The 22,229-nt window shown below is 43.3% G+C and overlaps 1 protein-coding gene across 1 annotated transcript in view; it reads right to left on the reverse strand.

Annotated features, from left to right (window-relative positions):
* Positions 1-22,229, reverse strand: part of LOC147727578 (uncharacterized) — a 38,916-nt gene that overhangs the window by 11,172 nt on the left and 5,515 nt on the right. Inside the window, exons 2-3 of the mRNA XM_086961625.1 lie at positions 20,874-20,940; positions 20,723-20,770 (exon numbers count right to left, since the gene is read on the reverse strand). Coding sequence (XP_086817751.1) covers positions 20,723-20,770; positions 20,874-20,933 — 108 coding nt within the window. The 5' untranslated portion in view covers positions 20,934-20,940. The remainder of the gene's footprint in view (positions 1-20,722; positions 20,771-20,873; positions 20,941-22,229) is intronic.

The raw sequence follows: 22,229 nt of genomic DNA on the forward strand, positions 1-22,229 counted from the left end.
CTGGTGAATCATCCACTCACACATCTATGCAAAGAGTCACACCCCCAGCCACCCACACAGACACTCAGGAACCCATACAGATTCTCAGATAACCAATCAATAACCCATATAGATCTTCCTTTATCTACTCACCAACCCAAGCAACCACTTACACACCAACTGACAAACTAAACAGTGTGAATATCTGTATCCGTTACTAACGCATGCATTCAATAAGACACATTTAATCACTCACTTATACAGTTACTCACGCACCTACTAAAACCTCCATCACTTATACACCCACTCATTCTTCAATACACCTTGGCATATATATAAAACATATTTACACTTTATAGAAACACACATTCACTGGATGATGTCATCAGTGATGTCATTGGAGATGTCACTTACCATGTCATCAATTATGATGATGCGACATCATCAGCAGTGCATTGCGGGGGCCGAGTTATGGTTAGCTGAACTAACTATAACAACGGAATTCCTATGGTTTTGTAAGAGTGAAATGTCCAACTAACTATAACGTCTCTGAAACCTATGCTTTTTTCAGTGAATTAATAGGGTTTTTTAAATGCTAATTTCTAACTATATATATATATATATATATATATATATATATATATATACATATGCATATATATACACATACACACATATTATATATATATATATATAGGAATCCTAAATTTACTCCTCCTAAATGCCTTTTGTGACTACCGGAAGTCGTAAAGTTAGGATTTTGTCTCAGATTACTTTTGTGAATTGGGCCCGTTAACAACAATTATACAAACACTATGTAAAATATATAACTAAAATATTATTTGAAACAAATAAAGCTAATTAAAAAAATATTATTTTTTACAACGATATTCTTGAAAGCAATATTACTTACCTTAAAAGTTCGATATTTTTGTAACTATATTTCTGCAGCACAATATTTCTGTATCACAAAATTAAAAACTCGATATTTGTGAGACCCAATATTTTGTCCAAATACCATATAACCCTGGTACACATAACTTTCCAGCACATTTCTTTCCCAAATTGATTGAGGGCAGAGAAAAGAAAGAAAAAGTCTGTCACAACCAAAGTGAGGATATAGAATTACACAAAGAAAATGTGTGTGTGGTCACCAAAGGGGCGGTTGAAGAGGAAATTTGGAAAAAAGAGTTAGAAATAGATCCAGTTCTAAGTAAAATATCAGATGTGTTAATCCAGGGGTGGGATGTTGTAGAAAGGCATGAAGAGTAGCTGAGGATATATTGGATGGTCAGAGAAGAATTATCAGAAGTAGATGGAGGACTCGTTAGAGGAACAAAATTGATACCTCCTGAAACGCTCAGGAAAAAACTGATTGACATAGCACCCAAAGGCCATCTGGGGATCACTGAAACAAAGCAAAGGTTGAAATTCGTTTTTTCGAGGCGAGGCCTGGGATGAATGCATTTGAGGAAAGGGAGATACAGAATTACATAGCCTGCTCCACAAGTGATAAGGAAGCAAAATTGTGCTCTCGGCCCATGCATTGTTGCACTCTACCTGAAGGTCCTTGAACCGATGTAGCAATGGATATCATTGGCCCACTGACTGCAAAGAGGATGTCCCCATACATTCTAGTTTTAGTCAACTTGCATTCAAGATAGCCAGAAATCAAATTTGTCTCTGATATCAGCTTGACTCAGTTATAAACTTCGTGGTAGGGGTCTTCCTTCGAGAGAGACTATCCAACTCCCTTTTAACTGACAATGGAGTTCAGTTTTTCTCCCAAGAAATGAAGGAATTTCTGCAATGTAATGGAATAACATCCACACCTAGTGCCCTGTATCACCCAGAAACCAATGGGGCATTAGAAAGATTTAACAAAGCACTCAAAGAGGGCATTCAGCTAACGAGCTAATGGGTTGAGGCGGAAAGAGGAGGTTTAGAAACGAATAGAAACTTATCGCTTAACTCCTCATCAGTCAGCAGGTATGATCCAGGGGAATATGGCTAAAAAAACTAGCCAGGAGCTCTCTCCTCTCTGGTGTCTCTGTTCAGAATGACCTTGGAGGATAAGCTCAGTACCATGTAACTCCTCTCCAGAATCTTGTTGGCAGGAGGATTATAGGGCTCGCTCGACTTCTGACTTTGGCCTGCTTTTTCTTTTTTGCGAACAGCAGATAAGCGGATGAGCTGGTACTCTCTTGAGGAGAGTCGCAGTGACAGGTGGTAGGCGGCAGCTAGCAGGGCGGGCCTCTGTCTTGATCGTCTTCTGGGTAACTCAAGGCAGCGTCAGCAGGAGGCCTGGGCAGAGCTCACAGAGTTGCCAAGAATAAAAATCTCTGCCAAATTCTGGGGAGATCTGTGAGTAGGTGGAGTATTGCACGACCACCCTTAATGAAGTCTTTAGGGGCTGAGCACCCCTATTGTTGCAACATGTATGTCCCCCACAGCTGGAATTTTGAGATGTTTTGAGATGTCACTGGAGGCCGGCCCCTTTCTCAACTGCTCTGCACAGGGGCATTCTGGCACACTACTTGTTGGGGTATGAAGTACCCTTGGCTTCTGTGGATCGTTGGGGGCTAATAACCCCTTTTGTTGTGACAAGCAGGTTCACCACAACAGGATTGCTGAGAAGCCATCGGAGGCCCGCACTTTTCTCAACCACTCTGCACAAGGGCTTCCTGGGGCATTACTGGTTGGGAGATGGAGTCCCTTTGGCTGCTGAAGGTAGTTGGGGGCTAAGAACCCCTATTATTGAGACAAGTAACTTGAAGTAAGTCCCCCATAGCTGGATTGCTGAGAAGTCATTGGAGACCCTGCCTTCTTTCTCAACCACTCTCCACAAGGGCCTCCCGGCACACTACTGGTTGGGGTATGAAGTACCTTTTGCTGCTGAGGATCGCTGGGGGCCAAGAGCCCGTACTGTTGCAACAAGTAAGTATCCCTCAGCCGGATTGCAGTGATGTCATCAGAGGCCCGTCCCCTTTCTCAACCACTGTCTCACTGAACTTCCTGCGCACATGGGAATTGACACTCCATTGCGAAGTGTAGAGTTTATAGGTAACTCAGCGTTCTCCGCAGAACGTAGAGTTGATGAATTCAGCAAACTCCGCGAGCAGAGTGGAATTTTACACCTGGCCTAGTCAGCCGTTGCTGGTGGCTGCATTTCACAGCATTAACTGCCCAGGAGACGGGTCAGAAGAAGACAGCTGACATATAAGCCCAACAGGAGGATTTGTGTTGTGCAGTAAAGTAAACATTTCCAGCTTCCACTAAAGGACCCCAAGGCAAAAGGTCAGTACGCATGGGGGCCGGAGAGCCCATGGAAGCTGATTTAGTGAAAATTAAAAACACTAAAAACAGACACTGCTTTGGAAATAAGCACATATGTTTAGAACTAGTCTCTAAGGGGGAGAGTGACAGTGTACAGGAGGGCAGGAGGGCACAGTGGCAGGCTCAGGAAGGAGAGACACAAACATCATCTCAGAGAGTGAGAGATAAGACACAGGATTCAACCAGGCAAGCAGGTAGACAAACTTTGCTGGTAACTCTGACCGAAGAAATTCAAATTAAATTTACAATCTCTGAAATAAATAAGACCAGGACACAGGGTGTTTGTAAAACTTTAGAGCTTAAAATGAATGACCCTACGGAGAGATTGTGCCTCATGAAAGCCTCCTTAGTGAAATTATATAAAGAGGTTGAAGCCAATCACAAAGAAATGTTGTCACTAAAAACAGGGAAAAAAGAGCTCTGTGATAAGATGGAGTCTTTGGAAAACAATGCAAGAAGGAACAATGTAAGAGTGTTAAATAGTCCGGAAGGGGGTGAAGGAGGGAATTTTAAAGGCTTCATGGTTATTTTGATTAAGGAGTGTATCCAATCAGTAGACCTGAATGAACTGGAAACAGACATACTGAGGATTCATCAGGATTCCTTAAGTAAACAAAATCAGGAAAAACCTAGGAAGGCACTGGTCAATTTCAAGTCCTAATACTTAAAAGAGCAGATTCCATCAGAAGCCCTGAAGGCTAGTAGTTTTTTTATAAGGAGAGTGTCTTTCTGCTTTAGATCAGACATTTCTAGTGTGATCCAAGATAGGCAATGGAAGCTGGGGGATAACATGGAAGAAATCAGATCTTTAGCAGCTACTGTCCAATTGAAGTTTCCTGCAACTCTGTGGGCAGCGCCAAAATCCACAGATGTTGCAAAGGAAAACCCACTGCAAAGCCCATGAAACGCCTTCAGAGCACAGAGTAAGGCAACACAGCAATTTGCGCTGCCTTGCCGTACCCCATATCTATGAGGCCATTCAAAAACAAGCTTAGTGGCTTTGTGTGGCCTCATAGATATGAATTTGAAAACTGCATTGCCAGAGCATTATAAAAAAGTAATGCTTTAGCAGCACAGAGGGCTTGTAAGTATGCACCTTTGAGTGCTGCATGTAAAATCTGGATTCAGGTTAGGTGGATCTTAGGAATTCCATTTTACAGTGACTTTTCCCCAATATGGAACTCTCCCAGAATGCAGGATTGTTCGCAGGACATACTAACTAGGTCTTTAAGAGAAGCTGGGGTAGAAAGGTGAGGTCAATTGGTGGAGGGGATAGCCTGGTGTCATGGGAAATACTATAACGGCTCACAGACAACAGACTTTCTATTTTTAAGTTCTATCAGCTGGCAAGTTGGCCACAAGAACTGGGTAATGATGGGGAAAAAAGTTCAGAATGGGAACTGAAACTTTAAAGAACCCTCCCCCCAGAAAAAAGAGGTGTCAAAATGGTATTGAATGCTGATGCAAGTTGCTGATGGAGCCTTTACTCTGCCAGTCGAGATCTAGAGGTCAGACGTGCTATAGCTGGATCTAATTTATCTGTTATGGGATGTTCTGTTATGTTATGTTAAATAAACTTTTTGAGTGCACAAATACCCAGAGGTGTCTTGGCGCTAGCTTTATAGTCTTAAAGACAGCACCAAATAAAACAAAATCTATGGCAAGTATCAATGTCTACTCTTTGGGCCATATTTAAATCTGCACCTCTCAGGAGAAATTATTTATTCAAAATACACGGGGCATACTGGACTCTGAAGAAGCTATCCAAGCTGGGTGGCCAAGAAGCGAGGTGTTGCCCTGAATGCAATCTGGAAAAGGCAGATGACATCCACTTATTCTGGCAGTGTCATGCCATCCAACTTTTCTGGCAGGAAGTGGGTGAGGTTATAATAGACATAATGGGAAGAGAGATCAAGGTAAGTCTTGAATTGGTTGTTTTTGGCATTTTAGAAGGTGAAGGGCCTGAAAGAAAATTACCCAAGAAGCTGTCACAACTTTTATTTATACTGGTGTTAATTGTACATAAAGAAATATGCACAAAATGGGTGTCCACTAATCTACTGACATGCAACGCCTTGGTTGGCTAGGCTGTGGTAGTTGCTTAGGGAAAAGGATAGAGACATGGGAGCCTTTCCAGATTTGGTACAAGCAGATCTGTGGGGGAAGATAAATAGTGAAGATATCTGTTAACCCTAGTGTTCAAGGATTAAGATTAAAAAAAAGGGAGGAGTGCAGGGCTGACTACGAAAACCCCTATTGGATTGCTGGATGAGGCTTTGACCAGGAGAGGGGGCTCTTAGTTGGATTTGGATCTGCCTGTTTCTCCTAATGGACTCCTTGCCTCTTATTGCAAATGAGGACACCAAAAAAAAGGCATGACTCCCTTTGAATTGTTAAAGAGTAGGAGGTCCAATTCTAGATCGGTACGTGGGTGGATGAAATAGCACAAAGGCTGGGTGAGGGTTGGTGCAGGCCAACAGTGGAGGAAAAGGGAGTTAGAGTTGCATGCAGCCCTCAAGGAGAGGTTTGGCAAATTACATAAGACCAAGGTTATTGAGTTTAAAGTGGGTGATTGGATAAGAGTGAAAGCTCCGACTGGCAACAAACAATGGTCATAACGATGAAACAATGAAAGTCATAAATCGCTTTTACAATTACTGGCCAGGACACAATGGGGAGACATGCGAAAACAACAGTGAAGCACAGAAAATGTACATACGAATGACAGTCCTATGATACAAAAGTGGGAAAACACTGCGGTCCGAATCAGTTCAAGGGAATAGGTGACTCGCCCAGAGTTTCTTAAAACATTTCTTAGTTAAGTAATACAGCAACAGTTATTACATATTTAACTTCCCCTTATCTTTGGAATTGTAATGTGGTACTCATGTCTAATTTTAACTCTTTGAAGCCCTGAATGGAAATCCTTTCTCAACTTATTTTTATATTTTGCTTTCTTTGTTATGTGTTTCAGTACTTTCCGGGACTGGAATTTGAGGAAAGTTTCTTTTGTGAAAAAAGGGAGATGTATGATATCTGTCCATCAATCATTTCACTTGCATTATAGAAAATACCTAGACATTGTAGAATAGACTAGAACAGTGGAACCTTGTGGTCACAAACTTTTAGAATGCAGTCTGAGGAGCCTGCACGCTTCGGAATTGGCAGTTGGTATGCTGTGGCTAAGGTGTATGCAATAAACCTAATGTTTCTCTTCAGTCCCTGGTCTGCTTATTGAGTAACCCTCTTTCATGATTTTAATGTTTAAAATCGAATAAAGCTCATTTTGATTTGATTTGAGTAACCCTCTTATCTTGCATTAGACGTGTCCCTAAACCGAGTCTAAGTTCTGATTGTGGCGTGAGCTCTCCTTTTTATTGCTGCAATGGGTCTTTTCAATTAACCTTCTCAGACAAGGGGAAACAATCTCCTTTCTATACACATGACATTAATTAGATTGATATAAATTAGCCCACAAGGTCATATGCAGACAATCAGGCTTGTTGAAAAATTGAAAAAGACTCACAATTACAAGGTGTGTGTTAGGATGGAAAAACGTCCTACTGCATGGCGCTGGAGAGTTTGCCACCCTGCTGATTTAACTATAGCAAGATGTTGTGTTTTGACCTCCACTTCATTACACATGACAATCATGCATGCGTGTTGAGACCTGTTTTGACTAGGCAGTAAACTCCGGTCCACAGGCAGAGTTCACAGAGTTTTGCCTACTCTGCGCTCCGCTTGGAGCATGGAGTTCAGCGAAAACTCTGGCTATGCAGCGTAAAGGAGTTTACCAGCGCTCAGTGCCACCCACTCTAGTTTTTAACCCGTTCAGTGCTGCGAACGTCCAACGGTCGTCGCGTGCACTACCTCGCTAGTGCTGCGCACGACCGTTGGACGTCCGGATCCCGTTAATGCAATCGAACGTCCGCACTGGGGCGGAATTTGCGGCGCGCTTAACGGGTTAAGCTCCTGAAAGCTTCTTCATCCCTCTGTGGGCAGGCCCTGTCTGGGCACCCCTTACCGTCACCCGATTGGTGACACCAGCTGGGTGAGTGGCACAGCCAACACTGACACTAGCCCTGCTCTGTAATGGGATATAGACGGACAGAGCACTGCTGCTACCTCTCCCCGGTTCCTGGTTGTGCTAGTGGGGACGCAGCCCTGACGTGTTTCGTAAGGCTTGGTCAGAGCAGGCATCAGAGGAAATCGCCACCTGCCCTCGGTGCCCTGGGATCTGTGGATGGATTGTACCTGTGGGAAACTTCAGCGCAGTTTGGGTGGCAGACTCTTTAGTGCTGAATGGATTATTCTATTAAATGAGGCAGGTAAGACACATGTTGAGACCAGCAAGGAAATATGTCCATGGCCACTAGACACTTCGCAAGGAGGATATTTGTAATAGGGCAGCCTGAGTAAGTAGCTCACGGGGCTTATGCGCCTATTGTAGCAATCATTCTGTAATCGGAAGATGCGTGTCATTAGTAGGGCTGGCTAACCTTCGGAGTCAGATATTTTGTTGTTTGTTGATTCCCTCTACTTTTATTACAGTGCTTCCGTAACGTTTAAGTGCTTTGACAAAATAGATTATTTTCAGCAAATTAAAGTCGCCATTCAAATGCATTGATTGTGTTGAGTATGGCAAAAGCAACATATATTTTTTAATTCAAGATGGCGCCGGCAGCTGACAAGCACATGGGCATGGGTTCACTCGCTTTTGAATTGAAATGTTTTTTTTGATAATGTGTGTAGGTTGATATTCTATAATTGTCTTTGCAGGGCGTTTTTCTGAGCCCTAATATACTCATCTAAGCTAAACTAATGTGACATAGTATTGTGAATGTTTCTCTGTATTCAGCGTTTTATTTTGTTATCTTTGTTAAGCTTGCTACTGCTCGGTCCATTTCCTTCTATTGAAAACCAAATATAGGTAAATAGCAGCTTGTTCCAGCTTGCACATCATATATATTTGCAGTGACTGGTTTTACATCAACACAGAAGTGTTTAAATTGCAATAAGGCACTAATGCTGTATGTGTTGTCAGAGGATTTAGGCAGTGGGTGGAAAGATTAGTATTGCACACTGACATTAAAAAGCCCTGCGTTGGTAACAGCTGACTCTGTGTTCAGATATCTGCTCTCCAGATCAGCAGTAACACCCATTACCTGTCAATCACGAGAACAGCTTGAATTTCATTTAATCTGGGGTCTGCTGTGCATCCTTTGTAGGACTGGGCGGCGACATGCAGAACTCCTTTGAATTTCACTGCGTTTTTCAGCAACTCAGCAGTATTCTATGGAGTGAAACTCTGTGTGTTCTGCCCAGGTCTACTTTTGGAAAGGAATGAGCCATGAGGTCGAAGGGGCACACCATATGCACCCTTCTTGCACAAGTTGGACTATTGTCACTTCTGTCAATCTGTTGGGTTTGAGAGTACTGACTGTGTACCTAGCCATACCACATTTATTGATCAGGCAGGCCTTTTTACCTGTTGCCTCGTAGGGAGAGGATCTAACTGCATCTCCTATCTTATTTGATTACCTGCCACTCCCTACAAAGTGGTCCTTTATCCAAATGTGTGCAAAACAATTTACACATTTCACACATGTGCACATATATGTGAGTCACAGGAGTATGTGAAGTATGTATGGTGCATGTGGCCCTGGTTTCACTGCCTTCCATTGTGAATGTGGTTAAATCCAGCTGTACCTAGAATGGAGACAAAGCCCAGACAGCAGATGTTAGTTGGATGGCCCTTTCAGACTTTCAAGGGATATTTATAGTGGCCTGACGTTATATTGTTTTTGGATAGGAAACAATGGGTACCTTTGAAGTCAAAGTGTTCCCTCTTCCCAGCCCATTTGTTCACTGAAAGGGTGACAAACCACTGGTTAACAGGTGTCAGAGTGGGACAGCTTGCATTTCTTTAATGCCCCACAATTGGGTTTCTTCTGAGAGGTGATCCAGATCCACCCCACTTCCCTGCTCACAATTTTGGCAAAGGCAATGAATGGACCAGCCAGCGTGAAAATTTGAAAAATATCGAACTGTAGAGAGTAAGTCAGAGAACAACTGTAATCGAATATACAAAAAGCCTAATTTGGAATTTAACGGACAGGGTACTCCATCACAAATGCAACAGACTACCCTGTCTATCAAGCCCTCGGTCCAGCTGTCTTATTTAGAGTCAAGCAACTGAAATTTCTTTCGACGGAGCTGTCGTCGGCTCCGCCGATGCAATGCTTTTTCCGACGGCCTGAAAGACTAGGGCCTATCAGAGAAAGGACTATACACCATCGAACCGTATTTAGGGTGGATGGTGAAAAGTCATTTTTTATTGTCCATCACTGCCAGGAAAACCTGGCTGTAGGGACAGGAAAAAAAACAATATTGACCTCTGTACCCTGGGAGAAATCTCTCAGGCTGTGTGGCATCATTCTTTTTTTGTTTTTGAAAGAAACTCCTGCTTTAAAGTATTGTTGTTGAAAAACAAAAAAGTTTTGAAAATGTTGCCAGACGACCATCAAGGCCCGCGGACAACTCTAAATTTGGCATGCAGAGGTCCCTTAGGATGGTGGAGGTATAATCCTTCACCATCCCAACGGAGTAAACGCTGTCCACCAAACTCTAAATAACACCCAAAGTCTGTTTGCAACCTGGACATACAAAAAGGAACAGGACCTTCCAGTCAGTGCACCAAGATGTCCTTACCAAAAGCCCGGGTTCCACACCAATGGCCCCCGGGAGATTCCTCTGATCTCCTGGGTTGAAATATTGACTCCCATTGTCAAGTTTGGAAGCAGAACCTGTGGAAGATCTGATGAGCCTAGCAAGAGGGGCTATCTCCATCCATCTTTGAGGTTGAGAGCTGACTAACTGCAAAAGAGCGATATTGGAGGTTCCCTTACATTACGAAGACTGCTCAGAAAAAGTTAGGCCTGCAAGGGACTAAGACATGACAGGCCTGAAATCTACTGCAACACGGTGTGTGACCCTTACAAAGATACACAACGTGTAGTCTAGGGCCAGGAAGTGGTTCCTCAGAAGTAGACATAGGGGCCCCCTGTGGTCAAGGGTGTCCTGGAACTCAACCAAAAGTTAGCCAGACATGAGTGAGTAGCGCTAAGAAGTGCTCAATTGCTACAACAAGCTGTGACAACCAATGTGGTTGGACTCTCAAGAATCTACAATTGACAAAAACAAGTCAAAGCCAGATAGAGTAGGCTCACCACTGTTATCAGGTATGGGATCCCCCCAACGGTGAGCATCTGTTTCTCGAAACACCCTCAAAAGGCTGGTGCTGCTGCTACTTACTGGAAGGTTGTTGGCACTAGTATCCTTTTCATGGTCCTTCGGTTGGGCCAGAGTCAGACTCTCATGGCTCAGCAGACACCACAGCACACACTGCCTGGCTCAGTCTTGTTTCCACTGACAGCGACACTGGAGGCAGTGCCAATCAAAGAGACTGTACAGACTAACCCAGCAAGCAGTGCTGTGAACTTGACCCTTAAATGAGCGAGTTATAGACTGCCGACTCCACTGAGAGTCAAGTGCTAAAATGGGGTACTTACTACTCATACTGAGGCAAATACCATGGTGGTTAACCCTGACTCTTACTACCTGGGCCCAGTAATTCCTTGCCTGGGATTTCTAAAGAAGATCAGGCATTGTGGGAAATGGGTGGGGGATGGATCACAAATAAACCTTGGCTATGTGGATAGAGTTGTGTCAATTAAGACCTTTTACCTCTGCTGTATTGAAATCTTCTATCTGTTGGATCCAAAATTAAACATCAAGTTCATGCCTTTAGCACTTGACCCTCAGACTAGCTAGGCCGAGCAGATCAAGGTTCACTCGGGTGGGGTGATGTGGAATATAGTGTCAATTATGATTAACTAGCTTACCCGTCGCGCGTTGCTGCAATCTCAGAAGAAAGGAAATTTAAGGAAACTTGTTATAACATTCAATTTACATTTTGTCATTTTTATTGAAACTTATTCATTTTAATATGGAAAACATTTTAAAGTGTTGTTTTAATTCTGTTTTATTTCTTCGAGTGCTTGTGGATACACGGTATTTTTTGTTTTTCGGTCTGGTGCGTACACAAATAAATCAGGTTTTCCAACGCGTGAGCTGGCCACATACAGTTGTCCATGTGAGAAGCACGGATTCTCCAAATCTAGTCCACACACTTGCAGCGATTGTCCTTGTGCTTTGTTGATGGTCATTGCAAAAGCGAGTCGCATCGGAAACTGTAAACGTTCAGTATTGTAAAGATTATGAGGGGGCTGGGGGGCCGATATTTAACACATTTTTCTTTTTTTTTGTTTTGTTTTTTGCCAGAAACCTTCGCGGGAGTGTACTCAACAATGTTTTACAAATGTTCTTTTTTTTTGGGTCAGAAACCTTTGCGGGAGTGTACTCAACAACTTCCCAAAGTTTCATGCCGATCGGATGAATGGTGTAGTAATGCATAAAGGACAAACAGACAGACATACATTCGTTTTTATATATATAGATAAATCACTGCCCACGCAATACTTTAGAAAAAGAAAAGTATTTTAAGTCCACACACACAACAAACAACAACTACACATGAAATTGTCATATAAACTTGGTGGTTCTGATGGGCGGAAACCCACAATCCCTTTTTCCAACCCAAGTGCTTTGACTATCTCTAGTTGGGCAGAGGATGAGAGGCTGTCTATTCCAGAAAGCCACCCACAGGTAGCCCTCCTCAGGGGTGTCCAATGTGGCCTTGGTGGGAGGTAATCTCTAGGAGCAGAGGGTAGAGCATGCTCTAGCTTTCCTTAGTTGGAAGGTGGGCTCAGAGGGTATGTTGGTGATCCCTGAAGGTCGGAGTCATCACTTCCTCCAGATCACAGTGAATAGGGTCCCTGCCACTGCTTTAGGGGATACCTATGCCAGTCAGACCATGGTGGTGGAAAGACTGACTTGCCCAGAGCAATATCGGTCAGGACAGGTATGCAGGGTAACCCAGGCACATGAGCAGGACTTTGTCTGACCTATTGCTCCATTCTCCCTAGAATGGAGTTTGAAGTTGTCCAGTAGAGATGTCATTGTCAGTGCCCAGAAGCACATCAACTGCATCTGGGAAATGAACTACCACCAGTGATAGAAGAGCTTGGTGCTGTGGCAACCCATGGCAGTCCAAACGCTCTAGTTCTAGTGGGTACTGCACCCAGATGGACTGTAAGGGGTAGGAGGTGAAGGAAATCCACAGAAGAGGGAACAGTGGATCAGGGGTTACCCACGCTGAGAAAAGAGCATGCCAAGACTGACCCTGGTGAGGCCACTTCTGACATGACGGTGCTACCTGTGCTGTCACAATGACTAAAGACATGAGCCCTGTACCAGGAAAACCCGTACAAGAGACATGTTAGCCTTAAGGGGGTGGTGGTTTCCCCTGGGAAGTGCTGACTTGCCAGGCAACTGTTCAGCCTCAGGGTACAGACCCTAGGTTGAGAGGCTGGGCTCAGGACTCTCCCCTGAGATGGCAGAAGGGAGAGTGGAAGTAGGGTGCCCTTTACCTAGGGCTGTTGCCCCCCACTCTGAAGAGCCTAAGAGACCAGAAACATCTCAGGATGCCACCTTGCCAGCCCCAAGACTGGAAATGAGGCCTTTCCAAAGCCTCAGCTTGGAGTCTTCACCTGGCAGTGGATGTCCAAAGGCCTGGCTCTTGACACTGACAGTTGTCAATGACCTCTGCTGATTGTTGTCCTTATCAACAGAGTTTTCCCTGGTTTGAGGGCAGATGTCTGATCCAAGGAGTGAAATGGACCACACCAATTTGTTGGCCATGGTGGTACTCACAGATGGAGTCGAGGAGAAGGGTTCCATATGTGTTAGTACAGTGGTGCAAGAGGACGGTGACAGAAGGATACAGTTAGGGTGAGAGGAACATAGTACTGACAAGTGTCACTGCAGAAGAGGCAAATTGTCCAAGTTCCATCAACAGAGGAGGGAATTCCACCAAGGGATTGATTAGTCTACGCTAGCTGTTAGCCGGGGGCTGGGGCCATTTTGGAAATGTGCCCTTCCTGCAGAGTCCTCCCAGATGTTTGCCTTCTGTAGTTGTTTTTTGTTGTCTATTGGAGTCTGCAGCTCTGCTTCTGCTAACCAGTGGTAACATGCTTGTGCTCTCCCTTTTAAGGTGATAACATAGGCATATACCTAATTCTCATAGTTAATATACTCATATATATATCCCTAGCATATGGTACAACATATACCCAGGGCCTGTAAATGAAATGCTACTAGTGGACTGCAGAGCACATTGTGGCACCCACTAAAGTAACACTGTAAAAAATGTCTACAGGTTTGCCATTGTTGCCTGCGGGGTAGTTTTAAAATAAATTTCGACCTGGCAAAATAAATCCTTCTAATATTTTTAAGCCATTCCTAAGCTAGGCCCTAAATGCCTTTAGTGCAGGGTGCATAGTATTTCAAAGGAAGGATATGAATGTTTAAAGTTGTGCATGTCCTGGCAGTGAAAAACCTCCAAAGTCACTTTTCATTGCAAGAAGGCTGCCTCTTCCATAATGAAACACTGGGTTACATTATACCAGTTTTTAATGCTTAATGTCTGTTTGGGATCAGCTTGAAAAATGATTCAAGGGTTTATTTTAATAGTAATTTAAATTTCGACTTAATGGCTAAGTTTGATTTCATATTACTATTTTGAAAATTACACTTTTTGTAAAGTCGTAATTTTCCTGCCTATGCAAACAGTGACTTTTTGCCAGTGTACAGTGTCACCTGACTGGTGAATGGCTCCCATTTGATGAGATGTAGATTGCTTCAGGTGGACAAAAGGATTGGGTGTGGAGAATTATTTTCTTCCATGAGTAGGTTGACATTGGGGTTGTGCCCAACCCCTTTTTGAGCTTCCCGGGGTGCCTACCATTTCACTGGCAGGTGTAGCTCGTACCTATGCCTTCCTTCCTTTATCTTCCTAGTGAGCTTTGTTCTAAACCCATGGGAAGGGGAAGATGCTACAGAACTAGTTTGGAGTACCCACTAGGGATGATTTGCCCATGATCACAGGTGGGCACAGGGACACAGGGAGGCCTGACCAGGGGAAGAAGGGTTCTGCCTCCCTGTGTCTCTGCTTGATTTTGGTGGAGACGAGCTCTGTGGGGTAGCTTATAGTACAAAACACACAGGATGTTCAGCAAAAGTGGGTTGGATAGCCCTGGTAACTTCATATCCCATTGATAGGGAGTGGCCGGGAGTTATCCCACCCACAGGCTAGCAGTGGGCATAAAAGTGGCATCCCCAGTACCCCTCACTGAACACTCCTGGACCTGTGAAGATCAGAAGAAGGATTGCCTTGATTTCTGAATCCTGACAAAGACTGGGCCTGATTGCTTTGAACTCAGGACGCCAGAAGCGCCTCCAAGGTTCAGTTGGCTGATCTCCTTTTTGGGCTACAGGGACATAACAAACTTCCAGAAACCTTTATCCTGCAACTTACCAGCTGACCAGTTCCAACTTTACCTGCCCTGGACCTTGATGCTGGCCTCTGTTATAGTGACTCCAAAGCCCCAGTGGTGCATCTCAGGAAATGGACCCTTGGCTGGTGTTAGAGTGCACCCCTCCTGTCCAAACTGCAGAAGCTTGGACTTAGAAACTTTTTTTGGCAACATCCCTCCAAAGAACTGAGGGGAGACCAGGAGCACTACTGAACCGAAGCCGTCAATGTTGAATGCCAGTCAGATTCAACTTGCTGGTCTGCCCTGCTGAAGGAGCTCAGACTTCCAGAAACATTTCTAAGTCTGAATGTAGAGAGCTTCATTGGGTCTGATGCTGAGCAGCTGCCAGCCGACATAAAGGCATTCCTGGCCACAGACTTCACCCACTCTGATCTTTCTCACTTCTGTTAATAACCACGCCAGGATCCCACTCTTCACCAACCTGCTGTCATCAAACCCTGTATTGGATACGGCCTGCAGCTTGCCCCTCCAATAACTTGTTGATGACCCCTTTTTTCCAGAAAAAACTTTAGGCCCAAATTGGGTAAACATTCTAGCTGGATGAACATGGTTCCTGTATCCAACCCATGCTCCATCGCTGTTGGTCTTACCTTTTGCCTTGGTCTACCATGACTACGTAACCATGGTTGGAGCTTTGAAAGGTTTTAGTGCTATTTTTAATTCAAATTTTTTTTTTTTTTATCTCCAGTTCTACTAATGTTTGTTTTTTGGTGTCATTTTATTTATTAAATGTATTCTCGTTTTCGAAATTGCTTTGGGATTTTTCTTTTGTGTGTTTTCACTTTATTACTGCTTGAGTACTGAATAAATACTTTACAAATTACCTCTAAGTTAAGCATGTCTGCTTTTGTGCCAAGCTACCAGAGGGTAAAGCACAAGTTTATTCAGTAGCTTTTGTAATTCATCCTGACAGGGACTGCGTATATTATTTGAGGTACCTTCCAACCCCCCTCAACTAATACTCACATTTCTTACACCACTATTCAGGTTTTACTGGGTTTACTGGCAGTCCTGCCTGCTTTCTTGCATATGTGAGCTTCGTCCAATGCAAGTCAGGTCAGCACACAAGTGAGTTACAAATAGGGAGAACAGCTGCCAGGGATCCTGAGTGAAGACAAGAGCCCAAGAGGCCATGAGAGACTGGAGGAATGAATGGGTGCTAATTCAAAGACCACGACCTGAGACCAAATATGTATGATGCAGTGTAGTTGTTTATTGTCCCTTGAGTGCAGTCGTCAGCATCCGTAGAATGTAGTGTCCTCTGGAAGGTTAGTGTCCTATGGTTGCTATCTAGGATGCCCAGTTATTGTTCTTACAGAGCATACCTTTTGCTGTGTTAGTATGCGGTCTAATGTAATAAATTAGTGTCTTTAGGATGCTATTCAGTGCAGCTGATGGAACTCCAGATGCCATGTATATATGTACTGGGCTGGCATAAAAAACTTTGTTCTGCATGTATTACTCAAGAAAGTAACGCAAGATCTATCGCCAAATAGACATGTGTGAGACAATGACTTTTTGCAGATTCACCTTCACTTTTTTGCCCACGCTTTTTGACTATCAGATAGTGGTGTTATGACTTTGTAATGAACTGTGCCCTACTGAGTAGGCCTCAGTGCATGTGCTCTAACCTAAAAAGTATAAACTTATTTTGTTTAGCCATATGTCAACTTAATTATAAGTCCCTAGTATATGGTACCAGTGGTGCCCACGGCCTGTAAGTCAAGTGCCTCTCATAGACTGCAGCACTTATTGTGACACCACGAGTAGGACAAGGCAAAGCATCACTCCCAGCCCACTATTGACCGCTGTCGAAGCTGGATTTACATTGCAAATTCATTTATTCAATGGCAAAGTCTAAACCAACCTTCTTTTTTACTGTTTGTAAGTCACCCTTAAGGCAGTCCTACTGAGCCCTAAAGGCAGGGTGCAATACATTAGAAAGAAGGGCATGTGTTGTATTAACTTTACATGTCCTGACATTAAAAACTCTTCATTGTCCGTTTTATGGTTAGAAGGCTAGTGAACTCATTTGCGAGTATGGAGTTACACACTGACACTCAGCAGTGCTAGAGTCTGAATGGAACTACTAAATATGATACTTCAAGTTATCAAAAGAACCATTGCATTAAACCCGACTTTTTGCTTAGGTTGAATTTAATGTAACAATTCAAAAATGGCAACTTTAGAAAGTTGCTACTTTGTTACCCTAGATTTTGTAGTAGCGATTTATGTCTGCACAAAGCTGCTGTCCTCAAGAGAGCCTTATGCCTTCATTGGGAGAGCAGAGAACAACTCTAAGGAAAGAAAATAAAGGACTTACTGAGGAAAGAAGTGTGACTTCCTCCTAGAAGGATGACCAGAGTGGGTGTGAGCCCAAAAGGCGAGCTTCAAAGGGGAAGCAGACCTTAGAAAGGCAAATGGTAATCACACTGAGGAGGGCTGCTCTTTTGTTTAAAAGGCAGGCTGTCACCTTGAGGAGAGAGGGAAAAGCCATTGTCAGACCAGTTTTGCAAGGGGAGCATAACCCAAATGTAGCTACACCCTTGGATTGGTCTAGAGAGCTCCACACAACGAGAGAAGGGTTCTGACATTTAGGGAGTGGGCAGAATAGTGCATTCAGGGACAGCTAGGTGGCACACTTCACTGGAAGTGTGTCAGACAGGAGGGGGCCTTTTAGCCGATGGGCTAGTTAGTCGCCACATCCATCCAGGCACTTAGCGGGCGTAATAGTGGCATCCCAGGCACCCAGAACTCAGATCACGTCAGTAATGGAGAGATTTTCCTTGACTCAGAAAAAAGTGGCTGCACCAAAGCCTTGACTCCCTAGAGAGTTGTCAAAGTGTAGTGGGGTAACCCAGCACAGAAGTGACTACAAGTGAAAGGGAACCGCTGGTTTTGCTGTAACCAAAGACCAGTAGACTAATGGCAACTAGTTTTGTGCTGGACTACTCCTAGACGTCCTGGTAAGCAAACCCCTGAAGCCAAAGTTGCCCCTCCTTGCTTGTGGACCAAGGGGTGGCCACAGAAAAACCCTTAACACTGGAACAGCAGCTTTGAGCATCTTCAGCATCCTATAACCCCACCATTAGGGTCACTTCATTTTCTTCTACAGCAGTTTGCAATAGGAGCTGGAAGTGGACTGGAGACAGCTTAGGCCAAGAGATAACTATTCAACTGGACCTGACTGGTCCCTGTGACTGGCTTCCTATTGGAGTTGGTCCACACAGAAGTGCCCATATAGCCATTTTCAAGTTACTTGTTGTGGCTGACCTTAAACCATGAGTCGCTGAAAAATTACAAAGATTATTGCATTTATTGGAAAGCAGTGATATTGTTTTTTCTTTGAAAATGTTTATCTCTGGAACCTTCCTCTGAGTTTTTGGCATTCAGACATTTATTTAAGGAAAAAAAATACAACCTATAAATTGGTGTTGGAATTTAATTGTGTTGCATTTTCTTTTTATTTCATGGTTTTGGTACTTATTTATGCATTACACTTCTTCCTTTGATAAAGCCTAACTGCCCAGAGCCTTAGTTGCCCATGAATGGGCTAAGGTTTTACAAACAAACCTGACTGGACCTGATACAGAAGGGTGACTTTGTTACATGGAGCGGTCACACAACCACATCGAAAAGAAACCACTTTTCTCGCAACGTAAAAATGCCAAACTGCATCCACCATAGAAAAACTGATTGTATGTACTCATGTTGGGTATTAGAAGTTGGGTCTCTAGTTAGCAGAGGTATGCACCCTATCCAAGGAGGGACCACAATACTAGTCATTGTAAGTCAGATATATAACCTGAATTAACATGTGCTCACCCTCTGGTAGCTTGGTACAAAGTAGTCAGGCTTACCCTAAGAGGGAATGTGCAAAGTATTTGAACACCTAAATTACAGTAACACAGTGAAAACACCACAAAAAGACTCCACACTAGAAAAATAGAGAATATTTATCTGAGTAAAACAAGACCAATATGACAAAACTCCAATGAGTAGAACTCGAGATATGAATTTTTAAAGATTAAATTCAAAAACAATGCTTAGAAGACCATAGCGCTAAAAGGTTATTTGAGATCACGTTTGACCGGGGCAAATCCAAAGTTCAGACCGACCGTGATAGAGAGCAGGCTGGCTACAAGACCCATGAAGAAAGTACCTTGGATGTAACAAGCGTCGGTGTCGAAGTCTCACTGCGTCAGTTCTGATTCACGCATTCGGGTCGATGTGTTGAAGTCGAGCCTCGCAGTCGGGTCCTCGGATCGATACTGCATTGTCATCAAATCTCATCGTTCGGACTTGGATGGGCGCTGAGTCATCAACAAACCTCACAGTTGGATCCTGTGTCATCGTTGAGCCAGGCAGGGATGTCTTTTGATCGGTACTGCATCAGCGTCGGATGGCACTGAGTTGATTCCAATAATCGCAAAGATGACAATGCATCCATTTTTAGCAAAACTGCTGCAGAACCCACTTCTGAGGCTCAGGACTGGAGGGGCACCTCAGGCAAGGGAAGACCCACAGATGGCAGAGTCCAGCAGCTGAAGTAGAGTTGAAGGAAGTCTTTGATGGTCTGAGACTTCAAGAACAGGGGACAAGCCAGCAAGCCCTTGGTGAAACTTGGATTCAAGGATGTAGAGAGCATGTCCTGTCCTTCTCACCCCCAAGCAAGAAGCAGCAGACAGCAGGCCAACACAGCATAGCAGATAGCAAAGTGGCAGTCCCTTCTACAGGACAACAATGGCGATTCTGATGCAGTGCTGATCCGAAGACATCCCTGTGTGCTCGACTATGACGCGGGACGCAACAGTGAGGTTTGGTGATGACACAGTGCTGATCTAAGGTCCTGACTGAGAGATCTGACAATAACACAGCAGTAATCCGAGCTCCTGACTGTGAGACTCAATGACGACACGGGCCCCGACTGCGAGGCTCGACTTTGACACATTGACACAACTGCGTGAATCGGAAACCTACGCGGTGAGTCTTCGAAACAACACTTGCTCCATCCAAGATACTTTCACAGCAGGCCCTGCATGGGTCCTGTTGCGGGCCTGCCCTCCATAGCGGTCTGCCTGAACTTTGGATTTGCCATGGGCCTGCTCGAACTCAAGTACTGTTTTGTGATTTAATTTTTGAAAATTCATATCTTATTTTTGCCATTTTAGTCTTGTTTTACACCTATAAATATACTCTATTTTTCTAAATTGGTGTGTAGTCTTTTTTTGGTGTTTACACGGTGTTACTGTAATTTATGTGTTGCACAAATACTTTACACATTGCCTCTTAAGTTAAGCCTGAGTGCTCTGTGCCACGCTACCAGAAGTTGAGCACAGGTTAATTTAGGTTGTGTATCTGACTTACCTTAACTAGGATTGGGGTCCCTACTTGGACAGGGTGCAAACCTGTGACAACTAGAGACCCAATTTCTAATATTGAGTATCCTGAAATCCTGGACAGCTGCCATCCATTTAGATAGAATTGTGCAGCCCTGCTAAATGACCACTCACCTTTTATAATACAAACAAAAATGACTCATTAACAATATTCTGCATGTACTTTGTCTTTACAGGAAGGAGAACATCAACATCAGCTTTGCATGGCACCTATTAATGTTCATATAGGAGTGTCCATTATGCTAGCAAAACCTAAATCTTTAGGGGTATATCGGGCAGTTAGCATCACACTGATCAAAAATTCATTTACAGAAATATTGTCTTACAGAAATATCCAGCCTTAAATATTGTTTACAAAAATATCATTCCATTCGATGTAGAAGTTCTATGGAGAGCTATTTTTGTAGAATATATTTAGGCCGCAATATTTATGTTAAAAATACCACATCATTTTGTTACCACACCAATGAGGTTACGCAAGACCCTTCTCACCTTAAATGGGTCCTCAACTGACCTGGCTGAGCGTCCTGATGGGGGTGCCTGTGTAGGAGAAAAAGTCGAAAGGATGTAATTCCTTTCATCTTTTCAATTGCGTCCAACTGGCACTAAAAATTTAATTTACATAAAGTGAACAAGCACCTACCGGCAGAGTCCAAACCACCCCAAGGAGGCAAAAGCAGAGTACCGCCGTCTTCACGTTCATTATTGATCTACAGATGGGAACAATACTTAGGATTAGAGACTGAGCAAAGGTGTGAGCAACAGAGCTCTTGCAAAAATGACAACTCGCTTCTTTGTACTTTGCCAGCACTGGATTCCTTGTCGGAACCTTTAACTTGCAGACCAGCCACTCAAATCCAGTATGAACCATTCCTAAACGTTAGTCAGTTCTAGCTGAGCCGGACAATATTACTAAACAAACACAACCAAATAGAGGGGCATACTTACCAGAAAAGTGACGGTGCAGCCCTGGAGCTAATTACAGTTGCCTAGCGTCAATGCAGGAACCCTTGCACCATAGTGCAAGCGTGTCTGCGTTGTGGGAATGATAGTTTATGTCCAGGTAGGTGTCCCTTCCTGCACATAGAAAAGCAAGAGCGTCCCACGAATTAGCCACAAAGGTGGTAAAAAGTGTACTAGTGGTGCCAGGCTTCTTGTTTTTTAGCAATACCAATCACACAGATATAAACAGAACGTTTTATGCAACTCAATTCACTGGACATAGGCCAACCATTATGGAGATTTATCAAAAAACAAATTATACCAATATAGCACACATGTTACTTATATTCAGTCTAAGCTAGAGAAAAAACAGGAAAATTGTTTTTGGAAAAATATATCATTTGTGTATTTATTCAAGAATACAAAATTATCACAATAGTAACAAATAGTTAAAAAATACGTGCAGTATATTGTACATTTAATTAAAAACATATAAAATCACAATGATAAACAAAACCAATTTATACAATGTGGGTTAAAAAATATTCGCAAGAACAGGGGTCGACGCGGCGTTTCGGTTAAGGAGAAACAATTAACAACCTTCTTCAGGACCAAGTTCTAGAAGGAAACAGACAGTTACTTTTTTGTGTTTACAGATTTTTACAGACAAAGCATATTACCAGAAACATTTCCTGTTGGCTAATACTATACGACATTTTATAACTATTAAGTGGTTGGCGCTAGTCAAAAACTGATTATTGGTAACTTTATTGGTATTGTCAAAATACATCACCTTCTATCAAGGGCACCGTTAGTGAATCCCAGCATTTGTTTATCGGGAAGCATTTACGATAGTGACATCACCTAATACGTGATGTCTAACAGAGACTTAAGTTACCTGTATTTTATAACTGGCTTCCAGATATCACTTCTTTGAATGCAATATGGTAATAGATGTGTATTGACTTACAGCCAAACTGAAAACCAATATCGGTGGCTCCTACTACCAGAGCGTGAGCCTTCCCAATACAAGCATAAGGTAGATGCCTGTTATGTA

The sequence above is a fragment of the Lissotriton vulgaris genome, chromosome 3_1 (genome assembly GCF_964263255.1).
Source record: "Lissotriton vulgaris chromosome 3_1, aLisVul1.2, whole genome shotgun sequence".
Classification (NCBI taxonomy): Eukaryota; Metazoa; Chordata; class Amphibia; order Caudata; family Salamandridae; genus Lissotriton; species Lissotriton vulgaris.